The sequence below is a fragment of the Arachis hypogaea genome, chromosome 13, assembly GCF_003086295.3.
Source record: "Arachis hypogaea cultivar Tifrunner chromosome 13, arahy.Tifrunner.gnm2.J5K5, whole genome shotgun sequence".
In the NCBI taxonomy this organism is placed as follows: Eukaryota; Viridiplantae; Streptophyta; class Magnoliopsida; order Fabales; family Fabaceae; genus Arachis; species Arachis hypogaea.
The window spans coordinates 144871068-144893191 of record NC_092048.1 but is presented as its reverse complement, the minus strand read 5'-3'; the positions used below and the strand labels follow the sequence as shown (position 1 = coordinate 144893191).

Sequence of the window (22124 nt, the reverse complement as noted above, 5' to 3'; positions counted from 1 at the left end):
TCTTTAATAATAATTTAAATTAAAACTAAATCATCAAATTATTTTAAAAGATAAAAAAAAATAAAAATATTTATGGCAAGCACCGAAAGGAAGACAAAGACTAAGTTTGAGACTTTTGTTAGAATTAGAGTTTGTTCATCATTTTTGGACATTTTTAATGGAGTTAAATTTTAAAATAGTCCCTAAACTTACACTTGAGTCTCAAAGTGATTCCTAAAATTAATAATTACTCAAATTTATCTTTGAAATTGCTCTCCAGGACTCATAGTAGTCCTTAAAATAATTTCCGTCCATCCTTGTCATTGAAGAGGATTAAAACAAAATTGCTTTGTATTATATATATATATAAAAAAAACAGAGCCTCCCCCTCCCCTTTGTCTTCTCCAAGGCTCACTATCCCTTTTCCTCTCATCTCCGGCCATCCACCAATGCCGTCTCAACTTTTCCTCCTTTTTCATCAAAGTATGCATCTTTCACCTCTTACAACCATTTTTTGGGTTTCTCACTTTCTTCATCAAACACGCAAAAAAAAATAATAAGCCTCTTGTACTTGTACTATGCTCTTGCTGGAAGGAGGAAAAATAAGGGCTATTCTCTATTTTGCTATTTCTCTACGTCAGTAAGAGATTGGCGAGCTGGAAGGAGAGGTTGGGGGTCGTGTTCTGTGAATGATGATGAGACCGAAGGGAAGGAGTAGGCCATCGGCGCAAGGTGGTGACAGCGGTGGCTGGTCTTGCGCAAAGGGGGGAAGAAAAACAAGGAGAAGAAGAATAGGAAGAGGAGGGAAGAAGGGGTCGTGGGCTGGTCTCTAGGGTTGCTAACGGCTGACGGCTTGAGAAGAAACGATAGAGAGAGACGTCGCGGCGGTCTGGGTTTGACGGCAGAGTTAGGGTGTTGGCAACTGGCAATGAGTTTGTGAGGAAAAGAGGATGGCTTCGGTGGTCTGATGGGTTGCGCTGGTGATCTGTAACGTTGCCGGCAGAGAGGGGGTGTCCTCTGGCGGTGGCTCATTGGCAGTAGAGGGTGATGACAAGAAGCCAAGGAACAGAGAATAAAAGAGAAAGAAGAAAAAGAGGAAGGCGAAGCGGAAGGAGAAGAAGGAGAAAGGGAGGGGGAGGGGGAGACTCAGGTGTTTTTTCTTATAATACAAAATGACGTCGTTTTAATTATCTTCAATGGTAAGGATGCACGGAAATTATTTGAAGGACTACTATGACTTTCGGAGGACAACTTCGAGAACAAATTTGAATAATCATTTATTTCAGGAATACTTTGAAACTAAAGTGTAAGTTCTTTGGTCGACTTTAAAATTTAACTCATTTTTAACGATGAAAGAAGAAGAAAAGCAAGTAATAATTTATTTTGTTTGTCTTTTTATTTTTTGAAATAATTTGATGATTTAATTTTAATTTAAATTATTATTAAAAAATATATTTTTATTATATAAATAAAAAAATTATTTAATTATTTAACAAAATTAATTCTAAAAATATATTTATTTTTTATAATTATATATGAGAATATTTTTATAAATATAATAATTTAATATTTATTAAAAATTAAATAAAAAATAAATACTGACAAGGATAAATGAAATCCAGATAACAAATTTTTATTTATTCATTTTTTATATCGGATGTATAAATTAGTAATTGTACAAAAATCACCTTTGCATATAGTATTTCTATCATAATATGTGCACGTAATTCCATATACAAGGAATTTTCTCCAACAATCAAAGGGTAGCTAATTAAGTGAAGTGTTGTCTTAAATCTCTGCTGGTTCCATTAAATCTTCTTCACACACAATGAGCAAGAATACTTATTCTGAATTTGAGGAATCGGTAAGCATAATCAAGAATGATCCTTTCTTTTCATTGTATTCTGAATACTTATAGAAATATATAAATATTTGTCAAATTGGGACAAGGCTGCCCCTTTCTTTCATTCAAAGAACCAAGAAACAAAAGAATAATAATAAGAAAACAAGATTCAAACTTGGAAAGGCCATGGCCAATCCTTCAAATCGTCTTGGCCCTGAACCTTGGCAGTTCTCCTGGCAGCAACACCATCACTTCCTTCGACATAAGAGTAGTACTTCAAGAAAAACGCAAGAGTGAGGACCACCCATTCCAAGCAGAATATCAAAGCAGCAAGACCCCCACCAAGTTTGAGGATCACCGAGGCATCATCTTCCCTCACGTATGAATTCAACTGCACAAGAAAGTCCCCAGTTCTCGTGAATATCAGCACCGAAATAGATCCCTGGAATATGGCGGTTAGCACGGTGGCCACCATGTGAGCAGAGTACCAGCGGTTAGCATCTCCGGAAACGGCGGCGCAGCCAGACACAGCGCCTGCAATGGTGAACGCGTGGAGGAGGATCAAGAAGAAGCCGCAGAGGGAGGGGAAGAGGCGGAGAGAGAGGGTGAGGAAGATGCAGCTGGAGGCTGCGCCAAGGAGTATGTAGTTGCAGAACAAGAAAAGCTTGTGGATATGATAGTGCTTTTGACTCATTGACTCGCTCTCTATGGACAACCCCAATTCTATGTAAGAACTTGTGTTTCGAGATTCAAGATGAATGGCGATGCTAATTATATAGATGCATGGATCTAAACGGTCATTTAATTTCTCAGAGTTTGCTTAGATCGAAGGCAATTTTGAGTATGTGACCGTTGGGGAAGTGGACGGAGTTGCATGTAACGGATAGTTTTATGGGAAACACACACAGAGACACAAGGAATCCCTCACTTTTGTGTCCATATGTTTGATATTAAATATTAGGGTAAAGTATATTTTTTGTCCCTGAAGTTTGACAAAAGTTTCAAAAATATCCCTAAGTTTTATTTTGTTTCAATTTTGTCCTAGAAGTTTTCGATTTGCATCAAATATACCCTTAGCGGCTAATTTTTCAAAAAATTTAAGACCAATTCAACAACAATTTCATAAGAACAACCCTCAACACAAGCAAATCAAGCATCATTTTCATGCATTATTATCAGATTGGTCTTAATTTTTTTGAAAATTTAGCCGTCAGGGGTATATTTGATGCAAATCGAAAACTTCTGGGACAAAATTGAAACAAAATAAAACTTAAGGGTATTTTTGAAATTTTTGCCAAACTTCAGGGACAAAAAGTATACTTTACCCTAAATATTATTATTGTTGTGACTTGTATTTATTTATTAAAAAGAATTTAATTAACTTGTTTTTTAAACGTATAGTTTAAGAAATAATGATATAAATTTTTTAAGTTTTTTAGTTATTAAAAATGTAAGGAAATTAATTTTTAATAATTTTATTAAAATATTTATTTTTATACTATTTAAAATGACATACTAACAAAATTATATTACAAATAATTTATTTTATTTTCATTTTTTTTAATTTTGGCCATTGTTAGTTGTTACACCCACTCACAGTATTATTTTTTTTTTTTTGGGTATTGACCCACTCACACAGTTTAAGTGTGTCTTGCCACTAGATCAATCAAATTTTTGGTTTGGTATTTCGCTAGAAAAATTTTTCTCTGCCTAGGGCCTGTTTATTTTTATTTTTAAAAAAAGAACCAGACAACAGAGCGTCAATTAGGCAGGAGTAGCTAGAAGGCTTTGCTTTTAGCCTTTTACAAACTCGGGTCATGGTTTGTTCTTCAAATGAGAATAAAATTGTGCCTACAATGTACTTAACTTTGTATTTAAAAAATTCAGTTTTTTACTCTGTTTTAAAGGAAAAAAGTTGAGTTAACTTTACGTTTTGCTAAAGACCAAAAAGAATTATTAGACGTGGAGGCACAAGAGCTTTGGATCTGTACAGAGCGCAACTGGTTGTAGTTGGGAGTGCTGTTCTGCACTTTACGGATTACTTAATTATAGGGATCTCAAAACACAAATGATGTACTATTCCATTCTTGAATTCTCAATGTCCGCACTACGGCGGGTCATTCACTTTCCAACTTCAATGAAGAATCTTGGATATTTGAATGGAAACTTCGTTTATTGGTAAATTTTAGTATCAATCATGTCGGTAGTAGCTCCTGGCTCGCAGATCACAGAATTCTCTTTTCCCCATCAAGCATACTTCATCCTTCACGAGGCAGAGTGACATATTGTTTGTTATACATAATTAATTAGCCGATGCAAAAACATGTGATTGTTGATTGGATTTTTATTAACAATTTATAGTAATAAGTTTCTTGTATGCAGTGCAACAATGTGTGAACGAAATCATGGAACATACTACTAGCTTCTCAGGGAAAAGAAAATATTACATGTATTACATCTCGATTGTTATTAAGAAAAATATGATACCTGGCTATAACACACAAAAAAGATGACAAAACAGAACTTTTGAATTGAAATACCATCCCGATAAACAATCTATGTGAAAACCCCCCTCCAAACGAAGAAACTTGTTTCCTTTTTTATCCATTTCACCGTCATCCCTCGAACATTTTAGTGAGACATTGGCGTGTAGAGAGTGGTGACTCAACCTAATCCTTATATTTCATCTCAGACATAAGGAAGCCAGGCATGTCAAATGAGGCAGCGAACTTCTCAACATCTGCTTTGAGCTGTTCAATAGCCTTGTTGTTCTCCAAACCCTTGTTGAAATCTTTCAAGAGTTTGCCATACTCCTTCTGAACCTCCAAAGTGATCGTCACAGCCCGGTGAAGGAACTCTCCAATCTGCTCAAAGTCCTTCTCAACCAAACCTCTAGAAGTCATGGCAGGGGCACCTGTTATAAAAAAATGTAACTCCTGTCAAGTACTCATGCAAAATGCAGAACCAAGATAACAAAACAACAGCAATATCAGACACAAAACACAACCTCAATTTAACACCTTACTCCTTCCAAATAACTTCCTATAATGCCTCTAAACATAATCAATGCATTTTAGAAATTCCATTCCCACAGTAAATATTCAGAAGCTTCTTACCAATACGCACTCCTCCAGGAGCCAAGGCACTGCTATCACCAAACACAGCATTCTTGTTCACAGTTATGTTGCAGAGATCACATAGTTTCTCCACCTTGTTGCCTGTGACAACATCAAACAGCAATGAAATTAATTTTAAGTGTTAAACAAATTGATGAAGAATTATAAACAAAGTGAGCTAGGAACTGTGCATTTTAAAATTCAGGAGTGAGACATCCTTTACCAGTCAATCCAAGAGGGCGGAGATCCCACAAGACAAGATGGTTCTCAGTTCCGCTGGTGACAAGACTGTATCCCTTGCCCATCAAGAACTTCCCAAGGGCGGCCGCATTGGCCTTAACTTGCTTAGCATAGGCCTTGAACCCAGGTGACATAGCCTGTTTCAATGCGACAGCAAGGGCACCGATCTGGTGGTTGTGAGGACCACCCTGAAGGGAAGGGAAGACAGAGAAGTTGATCTTGTCCTCGAAATCATAAACCGCATTCTCAGGCTGCCCCTTCTTGGGTGGCTTAGGTCCCTTCCTGAAGAAGATCATACCCGCCCGAGGCCCCCTCAAGCTCTTGTGGGTGGTTGTTGTCACAATATCACAGTACTCGAATGGGTTATTAACTTCCTACACACACACAAAAAATGTAGATTAATAATGAGTTCCATTTTTATGCACTTAATAGTATCAAAAATCAAAAGTTTTACGATTTTTCATTCAATCACATTGCATGCATCTACCGACAGTATAATATTTCTATTATGAATCATATTTTGACATTCAATCAACACTTCATTATCATGCAAATCACGGATGAGCAAATAGTGTTAAGATTCATTTCCATCAGGTCATGCATGTCGATAAACAAATCCAGATCTCAAATCCAAACGCACAAAACAAGCCAGATCCACCTACCCTAAGCACGACAAAAAAGAAATAATAAGTTAAAGATGAGAGAAATGGAAATGAATGATACCTGAGCAGCCACAAGGCCACTGAAGTGAGCCATGTCACAGAGCAAAAGCGAACCGACCTTATCAGCAACCTCTCTGAACCTCTTGTAATCCCAATCCCTAGGGTACGCACTACCACCGCAGATAATCAACTTAGGCCTGAAATCCAAGGCCTTCTCCTCCAACCTATCGTAATCAATGTATCCCGTGGTGTTGTTCACCTTGTAAGGCAAACTCTCAAAGTAAATGGAAGTCGCAGAGATCTTCTTCCCACCGGAGGTGTAGTAACCGTGGGTAAGGTGACCGCCGGAAGGGAGGTCAAGCCCCATGATGCGGTCATGTGGCTGGAGGACGGCAGTGTAGGCAGCGAAATTGGCGGGGGAGCCGGAGTAAGGCTGGACGTTAACGCCCCAAGACTGAGGGTCGAGGTGGAAGGCCTGGAGGGCGCGTGAGCGGCAGAGATTCTCGATCTCGTCGATGTACTCATTGCCGCCGTAGTAGCGGTTGCCGGGGAGGCCCTCGGAGTATTTGTTGGTGAGGGCGCTGCCAAGGGCCTCGATGACGGCGAAGGAGGTGAAATTCTCGGAGGCGATGAGCTCGATGCCGTGGCTCTGGCGGTGCTTCTCCTTCTCAATGAGGTCGTAGATCTCAGGGTCGACGGTGGCCAAGGGCGTGTTACCCCAAACGTTCACGGGATCCATGATTGAATCTCTGATGTGTGAATGAGAGGGAAGAGAGGGAAGAAGCGGTTAGTGCTGTTGTGGTGAGTGTCGGACAGAAGTGTGATTCGTGGCGCTTTAAAAAGAGATTCCTCAGTCATGTGAAAGTACTTCTCTACCCTTTGCTCGCTTGGCGATTGCTTTTTTGTTGGGTGGTGGTTGGTAATTGCCTACTTGGCCTGAGCTCACTTTAGCATGCTGCCTACAGTCAAGGGCTCTACTGATGAGGACGTTGAATTTACCGGTCACAACTTGTTTTTTATTTTTATTTAAAAAAAAAACGTATTCAAAGTTCAAACACAACCTTTCCAGTGTTGCTTTTGGGAGTTTGGGTCCGTTAATCCTACATGGCTTTGAACGGTACCTGATACAGCCGGTAGATGCTGTTTACCAACCCGGTCACTATAGTTGAAAAAATAGTTTTTTTCTTTTTAAATATAAGACAACTACTCAAATGAAGATAGCAAAAATATCTTTTCATAAAAATGCTTTATTTAAAAGTATCACTTATTTATTTAGCCACACTTTAAATAAAAACAACACTTTTATAAATATCAAAAATTTAACCATACAATCTATCATCAAAAAATCAAAAAGAAATATTTTCACACAAAGACAATTATAAAATTTTTATTGTAATATCCACCAAAATATAAATGTTATATCAATAAATATATTTTAGAGTTGTATACATTTATATTTTAAAGAGTAAATATTTTTTAGACTGATAAGAAACTCTCAAACACACTAAAATAATAAATCGATCCCCAATTATCATAAATGTTAACCAAATTAGTTGTTGAAAACAATTAATGTATAGGTTCTTCCGGAACAAACAAAACGATATTATTTAGCTAATGGTCTCAAATTCTTTCCCTCTTCATATTTTATTTCATCCCAAGTCAACAATTGAAAAAACAGCGGATATTGGTACTACTGTCGCAAATCCATAACATTGAAGGATGGCGATGATAAAGAGGGATCACTTGAACCTAGTTTCCATCAAGCAGAAGTAAGATGGACCATCTTGAGGAAGCGGGTTGTATCCCTGATGGCTATGAATGGCGCAAAGTACTCTTGTATCTTTCTGCCAACATGGGAGTTTAGGCATTTTCATTGAAAGAGGAAAGATAAAGGAATTAATTCTTTTTCTTTCCTATTCAATTAATTACCAGGTATTTATCTCTTTTTTTTTTATTTCGACCATCTCATTGATGTCATTTTTTTCTCTGTTCTTTTTTCTATTCTCTTATTCATTTATTGAGTAAAATATTGGTTCGTGCATCTAGACCCAAAATATGAGTTTTGATTAGTTATTAAAATGTTAAAATAATTTGAATTATCACTTGATTGGACGAAATTCTTGAATCTAACACAAAACTTATTATAAAAGAACGGTTCTTCATTGCATAGTTATTAAGACCGAATTGAATTAGTCAGTTTGATCGAAAAATCGATAAACCAAGTCTCTAACCAATCTGATCCAATTTCAAGATCGTTCAAAGTTAAAAATCGATAAGAACTTGTCAATTATGATAAAAATTAATAAAAAATCGGTCCAACCAAACCATTCAGATAAAAATTTTAAAATTGATGAAAATGTGATTAAATTCAGCTCCTCTTTATTACTACATGCTTCTTTTTTACATTCCTAAGCTTCGGATGAATCGAAGGAGTCGGAGATGGGGTTGGTGTCTTCTCAAGCTGAGTTAACCCTAGTGAGAAGCTGGGTTTTTCCAGACTCAGAGTATGGTGACATGGCTTCTTTGACATCACTGTTTGAAGGGGCTCCATGCTTATGGGCCTTGTGTTTCACCCTTGTTCAACAGTTGCCAACATTTCTTCCAATTTTGGACACTGCATTATGGAAACGTCAAATTGACTGCAACGAATGGAAACTATCGTTAGATAAAACAATCGGCGATGCTTGGTACGCTAAATGATCAATCCATGGGTAAAAGAGACTGAGACCATAAAGTAAACAATACATAACTTGCCTGTCAAAGTTGTACTCGGTAAGCTGGACAAGTGTCGAGGATGGGGTACATGGAGCTTATTTTTTGTGGCCAGGGTGATCTTCGTGAGCCCTTTCATGTTCGACATTGTCCTTGGTCTCTGCTGCGCAGTCATCATTTGGCGAACCCTTTTGTTGGAATAGTCGGTTCCTCCATTTGGCAAGTGGCTCGTTCTCTTCATCATCTGAGTCGGGGACGATCAGGGGTACCCTTGCTTTGCGAAGCAGTTTCTGCAAGACGTGCTGTCTTTTTGCCTCGGCAGGATCGACTTTTGTGAATGGATAACTTTCTCCTCGTACCAGGCCTGCATTTCTGTTGTGTACACATTGTACACGACAATGAAAATAATCAAACCAGCACACTAGGAAAAAAATTATAAAACAGTTTATCATGCTGGAGAGGAATAAGATGTATGACTACGGGCAGTCGCGGCTATAGTCCTAAAATGGTTATTTGCATAAAAAGTTCTCAAACCAGTCGCATACATACTAAAACGAACATCCAGCTTAATACTACGAGTATTTTTAATGAATGAAAATCATCTTTTGCTCATCTATATCTCCTTGCAGAAGTTCAGTCCTGCTCCAGGTAGACGGCACTTGTTTTGCGTTCTTGCGGGACCGTTCATTTCCTTCCATGGTCTTGCCAAGGTGTTGGAATAATCCAAGAAATAACAGTTACATGAACATCACACCACGTTGCCAACCCCACGAGGAAGATTGAAATAACAAAGTATCAATCCTTATCAAAGCAATCATAAAATATCTTTCACCAACTCAAGTAGGAAAAAAAGCTATAAAACAGTTTATCTTGCTTGAGAGGAATAAAATGTATAACTACAAAAGTCGCGGCTATAGTCCCAATATAGCTGTTTGCATAATAAGTACACAAATCAGTCGTATACATACTAAAATGAAAATCCAGCATAATATTACGAGTAGTTTTAATGAACGGAGATCACCTTTTGCGCATTTATGTCTCTTTGTGGAAGTTCAGTCCTGCTCCGAGTAGATGGAGCTTGTTCTGAGTCCTTGCGGGGCCATTAATTTCCATCGCTGGTCTTGCCAAAATACTGGAATGATCCAAGAAATAACAACCACATTAATGCCACACCATGTTGCCAACCCCACAAGGAAGAATGAAATAACAAATTATTAACCATAAGTAAAGTAATTATACCTTATCTTTCACTAATGCAAGTAGGTCCATACCTTGGGCGGTGTCACGATTCTCCGCGCCCGCTTTCCATTTTGTTCTGCGAAAACTGATTGCGCACGTTTATGCCTTGCTTGGTCGTTATCTTATTTGCTAGTTGCTGCTTCCTTATGTTTTTTAAGTTTCCTTTACTTGTCCAAAATGCATCCCTGTGTGTTCAATATGGGTCAAAGATAGCAAAAATCAACTTAAACCATTAATATCATTTGTATTCAACTTAAGTCTAAACATGAAAGCATTACGGATTGTACCTGGGAGATAACATGGATGGCCTTCTTATCAAGTTTATCAGCGGTCCATTCAACAACCCATGACTCACGTGCTTGACATGCATCTATTGGACCATGCTTTAACCGCTGAAAGTACAGAACCTGGATACGAGAAATTCACATGTTAGGAGTCATAACATAAGTCGTACATGTAGGACAAAATTATGGGAACTATTTGCGATACCAGCTAGACGAACACGCATCTGCCGCATGTTTTATGGTTCTTGGTTTGGAATTTTAATTTGTGATTGCATCTTGCAACCACTTCAATATCTTATATGGGCATGTAGGGTTTGAGACATCCAAAATCGGGGGAATGTGCCATGTGAAGATAGTATGTTGGCTTGTTGGGAAAAAAATCTTTAACATCACTAGGATGAAGTGTCGTCTAAAAGTCATCTGTTGTTCTTTGGTATCCATTGGACAACCATAGACGAAGTTCCGCAGTTGTGTTGTTGTTTTCTTTTGGAATTGCCTCTTAAGTGCAACATGGAAAGCATTTTTCTTGTTCAATTCCGGGATGCCATCCCCTACATTAACGAAACATTGTAAAATAATCAATAAATTTTTGCATACACAAACCGAAAAAACATGCAAAATAACTCTCATATCATACATGACTACTATTGACCTCTAGAAGGTATGCCTAACACCTTGCCAATCAACTCGACAGTAACATGGATGTTCCATGCATCCACCCTTAGAGTGTTTGAATCTACATCATAGGCCCTTAAAAGTTGAAACACGATGCTCTGCTTCACATGCCATGCTAGTATGGTACCGGCCTCAAGAAATCAAATCCAATAGCTTCAATCTCAGCCAACTTTGCGTTCTCACTATGTTGTTCCGAATGAAAAAACATGTTGCTGATGTAATAAGGTGAGTATCGTATCTCGAGTAGTTTCTGTCCAACAAAAATTAAAAAATACACATTAGAACAGATAACAAAGATGTTTGTTTCATGCCGTAAACAGTGTGATATCTTTTTACCCATCTGATTTTTCATATCGACTGAAGAATTCTGGACGGTTGGAGCGCCGTTAATAGCTAATTACGCAATTGGTCCTCAGCAATCCAATGCAAGATTATGTTCCATTTATAACCAAGTAAAAAAATTATACTAACATGACAAATAAACAATTAAAACATTCCAACTGCTACTTTTGACCCAATCCAAATTTCCAAGAAAAAAAAACAATCAATAAACACCTCACGCACATACACCAAACACTGATCACTAGTTCAATAATGCAAGTTTGAATATGTTTCAAATCATAAAAAACTAAACTAAATCAATACTTAAAACGAGAACAACACCGATTAACACAACAGTCACAGCAAAGGGCTTAAGAAAACAATTAATAGACTAAAGGGAGGACCACAACCACAACATGTTGAGACCATCAATATTAAGATCTTCGTAGAGCACTACTAGATACCAACAAAATGTAGTCAAATACAACGCCCGACAACTATAACAAAAAATACAACTCAACAATAGTTCAACATTCTTGTTTGTAATGAAAAAAAAAAATTTTTTTCATCCCACAATAAGACCCATGAAGAGAAAGGATTCCTTCAGCAAGAATTTAAGGGGTCTCAGAGACCGACTCAACCGATTATAAATACAACAATCAACAAGGTCATTTAGATTCACACAACGCAACAACATAGCAGCCCCAAAAAAGCAATGTTTACAACGAAAAATAACCATCTGAATAGATATTAAAGTAACTATATGTTTCAGTTAAAATCAGGACTGAATATCTAAGACCAGAACCCGATTTGAGCATCATATATACATTTACTTACTTAAAAAAAATCTCCATCAAACATCACCTAATTCAAACAATGTGTCAATATACTAAAATCAAAATTTAAGTCACCATGATGTAAATCAACCATCCAAATATTTGTTAAAGTAACCATCTGATTCGTACTTTATCTGATCATGTGTACATCGAATTATCAACAAAGACAAAAGAAATCATACATATAAAATCAAGGCAACAAGATTATATTGAATTATGGTCAAAGGAAAAAAGAAAACTTGTTTATAATTGATTGACTTATGCAATATGTAGCGTGACTTGATGAGTATAAATACAGTTACTGTACCTCAGGGAATCTTTAATAAGACTTAGATAATGTGCTTAGTTGCTTAAGCAGAAAAAAAGAAATGCGTCCAAAAAAAAATTAGCAAGCAAGCTAAAGATCAACAATGGAAACCAACTATCCGAGAACATGCTAAAGTAACCATCTAATTAGTGTCAATTGAAGAACGACATTGGTCAACTATTTTACGTCACATTATATGCAAAGGTCCACACAGCGAGAAAAAACTACTATGCTATTTAAACCGAACTTTTGCGACTCTTTTCGCGCTAACATTAAATCAATTGCAACCATCTACACCAACAGCTTATTCTACACGTTTTAATATACTGAAATTGCAACAATGGAGTTCTTCACTATGAACAGTCAAACATTTCAACAAGATAAACTGTATCTACGATTAGCAGCAACAGAAACAACAATCATGAAAATAAAAAATTAACCACTAACTGTATATCATCGACGACGGTAGGTGTTAGAGGGCCTTAACACCAATGAGACCATGACCCGTCCAACGGTCACGCTCTCAACCAGCTGACGCAGGAGGCAGGACCCAGACTGCAAGCGGTCACAAAGGCGGGCACACCGTGCACGTTACTAACGCTGAGACAAGCTGGCGACAGAAGACAAGCGTGCACAATGGTTGAGCGATGCAGGACCGGGGCTGGCCGACGCAGTTGCTGCTAGCTAGGGAAGACGTGTGCGAAGGAGGTTAGACACTGCAATTCTGATCGACGCTGATGGAAGTTCCAGGTCACGTGACGCCGCAGCGGTAGGATGTTCAACAGCGACCATGCAGGATTTTAGAGGTAGGGTTACCGTTGATGCAAAAAAAAAAGAAATGGAAAAAAATTTGAATTAGGGATTATATTGTGGTAGTTAACACAAAATTGAGCAGCCCTTTTGAAATTAAGATAAATATGAGTATTTTTTATTTTTAATTTATATTAGACTAAATAAATAGTCCATTATATACATTATATAAATACCTCATTAACTCCCTAACGAAGTTCTTAACTTTATATCTCTGAACACTCATATTTTGATTTAAAGCATTGGAATTATTATAAAAACGATTCCCACTATTGTTTTGGAAGAAAAACACATCAAATGGAATCTCTATCCAACTTTTTTAGTTGGTAACAATAACATATACTTTTCTCTACAAATTTTATCGGGTGAAGAAATTCTCTACAAATTTTCAACTAAGTTCTTTATAGAACACATGAGAAAATAACACATTTCAATTTTAATATTAGACTAACAATTGTATTTTTTAATGTTATTGAGACTTAATATATTTCACTATGATATGTCAAATATCAACAATTCAAATATAAATTTGATTTTCAGATTTATAGTTTTGAATTTTTTTATCAATTTTATAACCTTTTCAATATGAAAGTCAAATTTTATAATTAAAATTGAAAAAAAATATTTACAATAGAAAAAAATACATCACTTTGCCATCCGAGTGTATTACACAGTTACTAAAAAATCAGCCGAAGAAGTTATACAATATATTTCAATTTTTTTTTTAACTGAAGATAAGAAAACTCGAACCTGCGATTTTTTAAATGAGTATGAAAAGACTATGGCACTATGCTATTTGAGTTATAATTCATTGACTTCTACAAATCTTATTTGAATAAAGAAGAAAAAGTACATTTAATTTGATGTTTAAAATTGAAAGGTGGACATACAGACAGCATTATATTTCTCCGGTTGAAAAGCTAAGGTATGCTGCAAACTCTCACACTTAGAATTTACAAAGTTTGACCTGCAAATTAAATCATTGTCATTAGCTCTGGCTATCTAAAAAGCATGGCATGATTTGATTAATTTTCATTAGAAGTTTGGAGCTAGCTAGTGTGCATACATTAAAAAGTCTTAGCTTATTACAATTATATTGCAGGCATCAACTTCATGACATAAGACAGCCAAAAAATCAACAATATATGTTCTATATTTGACTGAAATTATGAATGTGATATATATCCATTTCAATGGGATGCATGTCCTTGTAAGATTTGGTTCCAAGCTTGCTTCTATCTTTAGTTAATTGGTTCTCAATTTCTCATAGTTGTTGGTGGCATTGGAGTTGGTGAGGGCAACATAGAAATTTTATTTTGCACCAACCCCCCTCCTACTCCCACTAATGCTGACGCATTCCCTTTTCTCAGTTCTCACAATTGGCTTCACTAATATGGGAATTGTTGTATCCTCTCTGGGTACATGAGTACGATTCGGAACCACTAAATAATACTTTTAAATTTCACATGGTCTAAAATTAAAAACTTAATAATTTTTATAAATATAAGACAATTTTTATCTTTTAAATTAACTTTTAGGATGAGTTAGATCTATTTAATTTTTTATATAATATCAGAACAAAAATTAAAAATTGTTATTAAATTATCTTCACACTACAATAAATTTAAGTTGTTCTTAAATTTTAGAGAAAAAGACAAATAGGTCATTGATATTTTAATTCAGAGACATTTAGGTTCTTAAGAATTTTAAAATATATTTAAGTTTTGACCTTTTTAAAATTTAGATATAGCGATCCTTTATGTTCACTTGGGTCGGTCAGATCCAACGAAAAATTAAACGTGACTTTCGTTGTATTGACCTGGTTAATACGGATGCACACATGAAAGAGTTTTAAAAATAGAACAAATTAGATCTAGCGATCCATATGTCCAAATTTTGAAGAGGTCAAAAATTTAAATATATTTTTTATTTCTCAGGACTACTTAAATGTCTTCAAACCCAAAAAATCATAAATTAATTTATCTTTTTTTCTAAATTTTAAGCTTCAAATCTTTGTCTTATCCTGTTAGACTCACTTAATTTTTTATAAATACTGTGAATTATTTTCCTCCACACATACAAAATGTGATTTTTTAAATGGACTTAATGTTAAGAATTAAAATACAATAATAACTATAAATATACTTATTTCATAGTTCAGACACCCAAGTCAATATTCATCAGCCCTACTAACCAAGATCACACCAACAACCTCGTGTCTTTTACCCATGGTAATGATTAGCGTATTAGGCCTACATAAAAAAGGTATTGGCATCTATCACCTACTTTATTGTAAGGAGCAATTCCCACTATATTTCTCGATTGGTTTTTCTTTTACACTACTTTGTTACAGGTAAGGAGTATCAAACTGCATTATATAAAGGGGATATTAAAGGAATTCTAAAATTCATACCAACTTCTAAGAATGTTGACTTCCCACTTTACAGGCATACCTTACCAGCAACCTGCTTATTATTATTTTATGATTTATAATAATTAATAAACAAATTAAAATGTTCATTGTGATGAAAATTGAAATTATTAGACACCCCCTAAACCAAAAATATAAAAAAAATTCTATAGTGCCTATCAATTATTATCTCATTTTTGTCTAACTTATTTTTTGTGATAAATTTTAAATTTTTAAAAATAATTTATTTTTATATCTTTTAAATTAAATATTAATTTTTAATCCTTTTTAGTGATAAAATACTATTTTTTAAGCACCATAACATTCACCAAATAAAGAAAGCCACCTAACTTTGCACATTGCGAAGGCCAAAATAGTAAATATCTACTTGGTAATCGTCTTTCATTAATGTTCGTTGCGGTTGGCACGTCCCAAATTCTATAAGCCTTTCATGTTACCTATCATTATCAGGCTATTTCCTTCATTTATAACCTACTTTATATGGTTCCTAATGCCTAATGCCCTCAAATCCATGATATTTTATATAACTACGACGTGGCTCAAGTTAATTAACATCTAGATCTAGGCCATGAGGTTATGTTAGCAGAACTCAACTTTAGGATCAAAGTACTAAAGGGTATTGGTTTTAAATTAAACTGTATGTAAACTACGCTATTATTATTATTATTTTCTTATTTACTTAATTATTTTTAACAATAATTATGTAAACAAATTATCAGAGAATTGAGGAAAGATTTTACCTTTATTTTTCTTTTCTTCTTTGTTTTTTCCCTTAAAAAATATATTATAATGGTTTGTTGTGAATTTGGGATTATAAATCTGTGACGGTGGCTGTAAAAGTTTTCATCCCCAGACAACCGACAAGAGAAGCACATGGGCAAGCCAGCAGTTGAGATGCATATTGCTATAACGAACCTCTTCCAGCCGTATATTTATGTCTTTTTGAATTTATTAATTCTTATAGATCATCGATATTTATGATTAAATTACTAAAATATCTTGGGTACGTATAAGATCGCTCACGTTATAAATCCCTGATCCCTAATTCCATATGGGCATGGCAAAAAGAAGTAAAGAACCGACAAGGACTGAGAGGGAATTAACAACACTTGAGAGTATTGAGTTGTACTTCTACTGATTTCCCATAGGAGCGAGCTTTACATGATTTTTATTTAATGGATTTACAATTTGATTCAAAGTTCCAACTTCCAACATTGTCGATCAGGGTCTTAATTTGAGTGATATAAAATATAACTAATTGAACCCGAAATATATATTATACACTAATTATATATTGAACTTATTAATCCCTATGCACGTATGGAAGTTGGCCTTGATAAGAGTGACATCCAAGTACATATACAGCTTTATAATTTATAGTTTAGGTAAATTATTATTTTAGTCTTTAATATTTATATATTAAGTTTTAATTTAATTTTTAATATTTAAATTATTTTATTTTAATTTTAAAAAATTTTAAATAAATTTAATGTTGATTCACTTTTAAATTTGATATGAGTAATTAATAAAGTGAGTGACGTAAGCATTAATAATATTTTTAGTTAAATTATATCTTTTTATTTTTACATGTTAGACAAAAAAATTAAATTTTCGTGTTTAAAAAAATTTAATTAAATCAGTTTAGATAGAATTCAATTTAATTCTATTATTTTTTTTAAATAAATTTCAATCCAAATAGATCTAATTTAAAATTTTATTCCATTAGAATTTCACTTAAAACTTAAAATGTTAAAATAAATATCTTTATAATCTAATTAATTTTTCTTAATTTCTCTCAATTATTTTTTCTCAATACCTCCTACTTTTCAATACACTCTTTTTTTCGTTAGCTTTGTTCTATTTTTTTTCTCTTTCTTTTAACTCACTTAATATAATATATTTGTTTTTTATTGTTGGCTTGTCATTAAAATCAATCATAAAAAATTATTTAATTTTTTGAATTAATAATAATATTTTTTAAATTTATTTTTTTATTAATCTAATTTTTATTTTTTTAAAAGAGATGAACAAATTTTAGATGAATTTTTAAATTATTTTATATAATTTAATAAATAAATATATTTATTATTTAAATATGGTGTTATATTCATAAAGAATAAAGTTGTCCGCTATAAAACTTTAATTCATCTGATAAACATTTCAAATAATGAAATTTAATTCAATTCTACAGATTTACTAATTCATTTCAAACATTAGAATTCAATTCAATTTTACACTATTAAAAGTTTTCAAACCTGCTATAAAGAAAATCATTTGATTCTTGGACGGTCGATTTTACTTACATACTAAAATTGAATGTTATTGTATCTTTAATATATTTTTTTGTGTCAATTTTAATAGTAAACAATATTAAACCCGTTTAAAATTTATTGGGACTAAAATAAAATTTAAAACGTTAAAGATCAAATTAAGATTTAACCCGAACCTTAGAAACCAAAATAGTATTTAAATCTTTATAATTTTCTACATGCTTAAAGTAAAAGCGCAAAAAATATCGTTAAATTATTAGATGATTAACTAAAATACGATAAAAATATTTAATTATTAAATATATTTTTTAAAAAAACTTTGAATATCATATTTTAATATAATTATTTTCAAGTAAGATTAGAAAATAAAGTGTTTTAGTCTTTAAAATTTGATTTTTTACACCAAACAGACAATTTTTTTTTGTAAATCACCAATAATATTTTTAAAAAATAAAAAGAAAATATAAAATATAATTTTGGTTTTCTTGCATAATTTTTTTAAATAATTATCTAAATATTTTTATAAATTTTGATATTGTCAAATATAAAAATTATTCATCGCTTATAAAAGTAATATATTTTTTATTATTTTATTGTATTTAAAATATTTTATGAGTAATGCAATAGTGCATTGTACTTTCCAATGAAAAATAAAGATTACTCATTTTATAATAAAAAATATATAAAAAAATGTGTGCAATGTATTTGTTTTATAAATTTAATAAGAATCTTAACTCTCTAAACAATTTTACTTTTTATCCAATAAATTCTTATTTTTATTGTTAACAAATTTAAAAAGTATTTCTGTCAGCAATTTAATAATTCAAATATGATTTTGATAGTTGATCACTTTATCATGTAGTCCAAAATAATTTTCTTGACAAAACGTTGGGGATGATGAATTAATGAAACGAAGTAGAAATAAAAAAGAAAAAAGGGACATGGGTGAATCAGTAATTGGGTAAGGGCATGAGATGCACCGATGAATTTTGCTATGCGGTTGCAATACGCCGAGTCGAGGACCAAAAAAAAAAAATCTAGGATAGTAACTTTATTAAATTTTGTTTAATATGTAAATAATAAAAAAATAAATCATTTGATAAAATTTTACGGCTGATTTTTTTTTATATGAAAAAAATATTGGTATTTTTTTAGGAAATGAGATTATTTGGTATAATTATAGATGAATAGATTTTGTAGGTAAAAAATCAACACATAAAAAATGTAGTGCAACACGTGGGGGTGTATTATCGTATTGGCTAACACGTGGGGGTGTGGTGCAACACGTGAAGGGCGTGTTGAATGAATTTTATAATATTATAATACACTTCAAATATCAATATTCAACTAAAACACTATTTCTATTTTCATATTAAAAATAATTTCTGAAATTTTACACCAATCTTATTATATCATTAAAATTATTATTAATAATTATTTAATAACTATAAATTATAAAAGTTGTTGTGCCCTAATATTCTTCTTAAAAAAATATCTTACCTATAATTGTGGAGCCATTGCATTTTGATTGGTCTTGCTTCATGCCACACATGAGAGGGGTGCCCCATCACTGGGGACCATTAGATTAAATTAATTATTATGTTGGCTCCTTTCTTCACTCTATTTTTGCCAGTACATCATTTACTTTGCTTGTGTGCTCCGTTTATGATAATTGCTAATTTGCTAGGTTGCTACCACTTTTTAATTTTAATATTGATAAATGGGTATGTCTAAAATAAACATAATAATTTTTGTGTTTATTAAATGTGTTGTATTTTTATAAATTATTAGATTTTATTAAATATAAGCTCAAAAGTTACTATAAAAAAAAATATTGATAGATTTCAATAAATATAAAATATATTAGATATTATTAGTATACAAATAAATAAATAATTAAGTATCTTTTAATATATAATACTTTAAATGAGAAACATAATTTTTTAATTTTAAATAATAAACATAAAATATATAAATACAAAAAATATTTTATTTATTGGAATCAATTATTATACAATAAAATCTTTATAATATTAAAAAATTATATTAAAATAACATTTTAAATTATAACATAAAATATAAAATAATTAAATTTTATTTTAATATTATGATAAATGATTAAATTATTATATTAAAATTTTATTAATTGATTACTTTTTAAAAATATTTTTATATAATACAAATTATTATTAAAATAATATCCAACAAATTTTTATTTTAATACAAATTAAAATACAAATTATTATTTTTAATTTAAAATAACAAAAATCTCACCACGATTTATATTTTACTTTTTCAAACGGATAGCCAACAAATTTTTATTTTAATTTAAAAAATAAAAATCTTAAGCAACAATTTTTATTTTAATTTAATTTTAAAAAAAAACAAAAATCTTACCCAGTAATTCTTGTTTTATAATTTGTCCCTTATATTTTGATAAAATTTTAAAAAATTTAATATTTTGTATTTTACAAAAAAGTCTCCCATATAAAAAAAAATTTGTCACATAAAAATATACACAAATATTATTTCTTAAGTTATATATTAAAAAAATAAAAGACAAATACTACTGAGTCCTCTAATATATATTGTAGGAAAAGATAATAAAACACTAAAATAATAGATTAAAAGACATATGAATAATATTAGCCATATATTAGATAGTAGCGGAGTATTTTATTCTATTTTGTTGAAAAATTAATTTTATTCTTAATTAATAATTAGCTAATAAAATAGTGAATCAATAAAAAAATTAAAATCTAATACTAATTAATTATTAATTGAAAAGTATTAATTCTCGATTTCTATTTTTTAATTTATTGTGATGTTTTTATATCCGTTGTTGCAATTAAGGATTAATTACCGAATTTTTATACTATAATAACTTAATTAAAAATTTTTAGCTATAAAAATGCAATAAAAATTTAACACCAAGAATCATTAATCATGAGAAAAATTGAAAACGTCAGTTTATAAATATTTTTATTATGCAATTTAGAATATTAAAAAAATTTATTGCATAATAATTGATCCTAATAAATAAAATGTTTTTTATATTTATATATTTTATATTTATTATTTAAAAATAAAAAATTATATTTTTCATTTAAAATATTGTATATTAAAAGATACTTAATTATTTATTTATGTACTAATAACGTCTAGTACTAATGTATTCTATATTTTTTATGGCATATTAATACTCTTTTTTATGTTAATTTTTATTTATATTTAATAAAATCTAATCATTTATAAAAATGCAGTACATCTAATAAACACAAAATTGCTGTACTTATTTTAGACATATTCTCGACAAATAATAGTGTTTTTCGTGTAATTGAAATTTAATGTGTTTCATCATGACATAACAAATTTCTCGAATAATTTTACTATTTCTCAAATTTAACCTTTAAATTTGTTAATATATATATTAAAAAAAATACATCAAATCATCATTACATAAGGTATTAGTATTACACACAATATTCCTCGTCTTTAAAAAATCAGCAATAAGTACCATAACATTCACCATATAATATAAATAGAACACCGACGTCAAAACTAGAATACGTGCGAACACAGCCATTGAGGTAGAATCTATTGTTGACTCTTGAGTGTTGATTAATCAATTAAGGAATACTGCTGTATTAAAACTCGGTTTAGTTATTTTATATATTAATATTGATTAGGCTCGGAATATAAAATTGCGTTTGCATCCATGTTTAGAGGAAAGAATGGCGTGATGTGAATGTGCCTATTATGCAAGTGCAATGGGATGATGTTAAGTATATTTAGTTAAATCAATCTTTTTGGAAGTATTAACAATTATGTTGGTAAATCTTACTTTTTAAAAATAAATATGTTACATAATCATCATTTTTCTTATTTTTATCTTATGTTTAAATTAATATTAGCACTTTCTTTAATTTTTTTAGACTAAAAATATTAACTTCTTAGTATTCTCTTTTTAAAATTAAATTTGCTAAATGGCATTTAAAAAAAATTGAGAGTCCTAATTTATTTTTATTTTCTAAATAAAAACTTAAAATTTTGATTTTTTGATCTTTTAAAAATAATATACATTTAAATTTTTACTCATTTAATTATTAAAAATAATTAAAACATTTAAAATAAATTAAAATTTTCAGTCATTATTTTTTTTTTTAGTTTTTGTTGGATATAAATTGAAGAGTTTGCGCTACTAGGCTACTAGTACCATTATTATTGGTGTAATTGAACCAATGTGAAGCAGCCAGCGCAATTGTTTAAGTCCCACATTATGCCAAAAGACAAGAATTCTGAGTCTAGAAATGGCTACAATTGGTTGGTGTTTGATGGGAAAGAAAAGACAAATGTTGCTTTAGCCTATATGTTTTCAATTTGATTGAAATCCCCATTA

At 31.6% G+C, this 22124-nt stretch overlaps 2 protein-coding genes across 2 annotated transcripts; both read right to left on the bottom strand.

Annotated features, from left to right (window-relative positions):
- Positions 1-1850: 1850 nt before the first annotated feature.
- On the bottom strand, positions 1851-2580 carry LOC112792645 (uncharacterized). Its single transcript, XM_025835962.3, has one exon. The coding sequence runs from the start codon at positions 2514-2516 to the stop codon at positions 1992-1994; it is 525 nt and encodes a 174-aa protein (XP_025691747.1). The 5' UTR covers positions 2517-2580; the 3' UTR covers positions 1851-1991.
- A 1636-nt stretch (positions 2581-4216) lies between these two features.
- Positions 4217-6709, bottom strand: LOC112792644 (serine hydroxymethyltransferase 4). Its single transcript, XM_025835961.3, has 4 exons — positions 5902-6709; positions 5162-5552; positions 4939-5040; positions 4217-4736 (listed from the first exon to the last, which is right to left on the bottom strand). The coding sequence occupies exons 1-4, from the start codon at positions 6577-6579 to the stop codon at positions 4492-4494; spliced, it is 1416 nt and encodes a 471-aa protein (XP_025691746.1). The 5' UTR covers positions 6580-6709; the 3' UTR covers positions 4217-4491.
- Between the last annotated feature and the right edge of the window lie 15415 nt (positions 6710-22124).

Excerpts from the sequence above, each read along its gene's own strand:
- LOC112792644 (XM_025835961.3), bottom strand. The coding sequence starts at position 6,579 with ATGGATCCCGTGAACGTTTGGGGTAACACGCCCTTGGCCACCGTCGAC. Across the intron at positions 5,553-5,901 it reads GTGGCCTTGTGGCTGCTCAG|GAAGTTAATAACCCATTCGA; the intron begins GTATCATTCATT and ends GTGTGTGTGTAG. Across the intron at positions 4,737-4,938 it reads TCCTGGAGGAGTGCGTATTG|GTGCCCCTGCCATGACTTCT; the intron begins GTAAGAAGCTTC and ends TTTTTATAACAG.
- LOC112792645 (XM_025835962.3), bottom strand. The coding sequence starts at position 2,516 with ATGAGTCAAAAGCACTATCATATCCACAAGCTTTTCTTGTTCTGCAAC.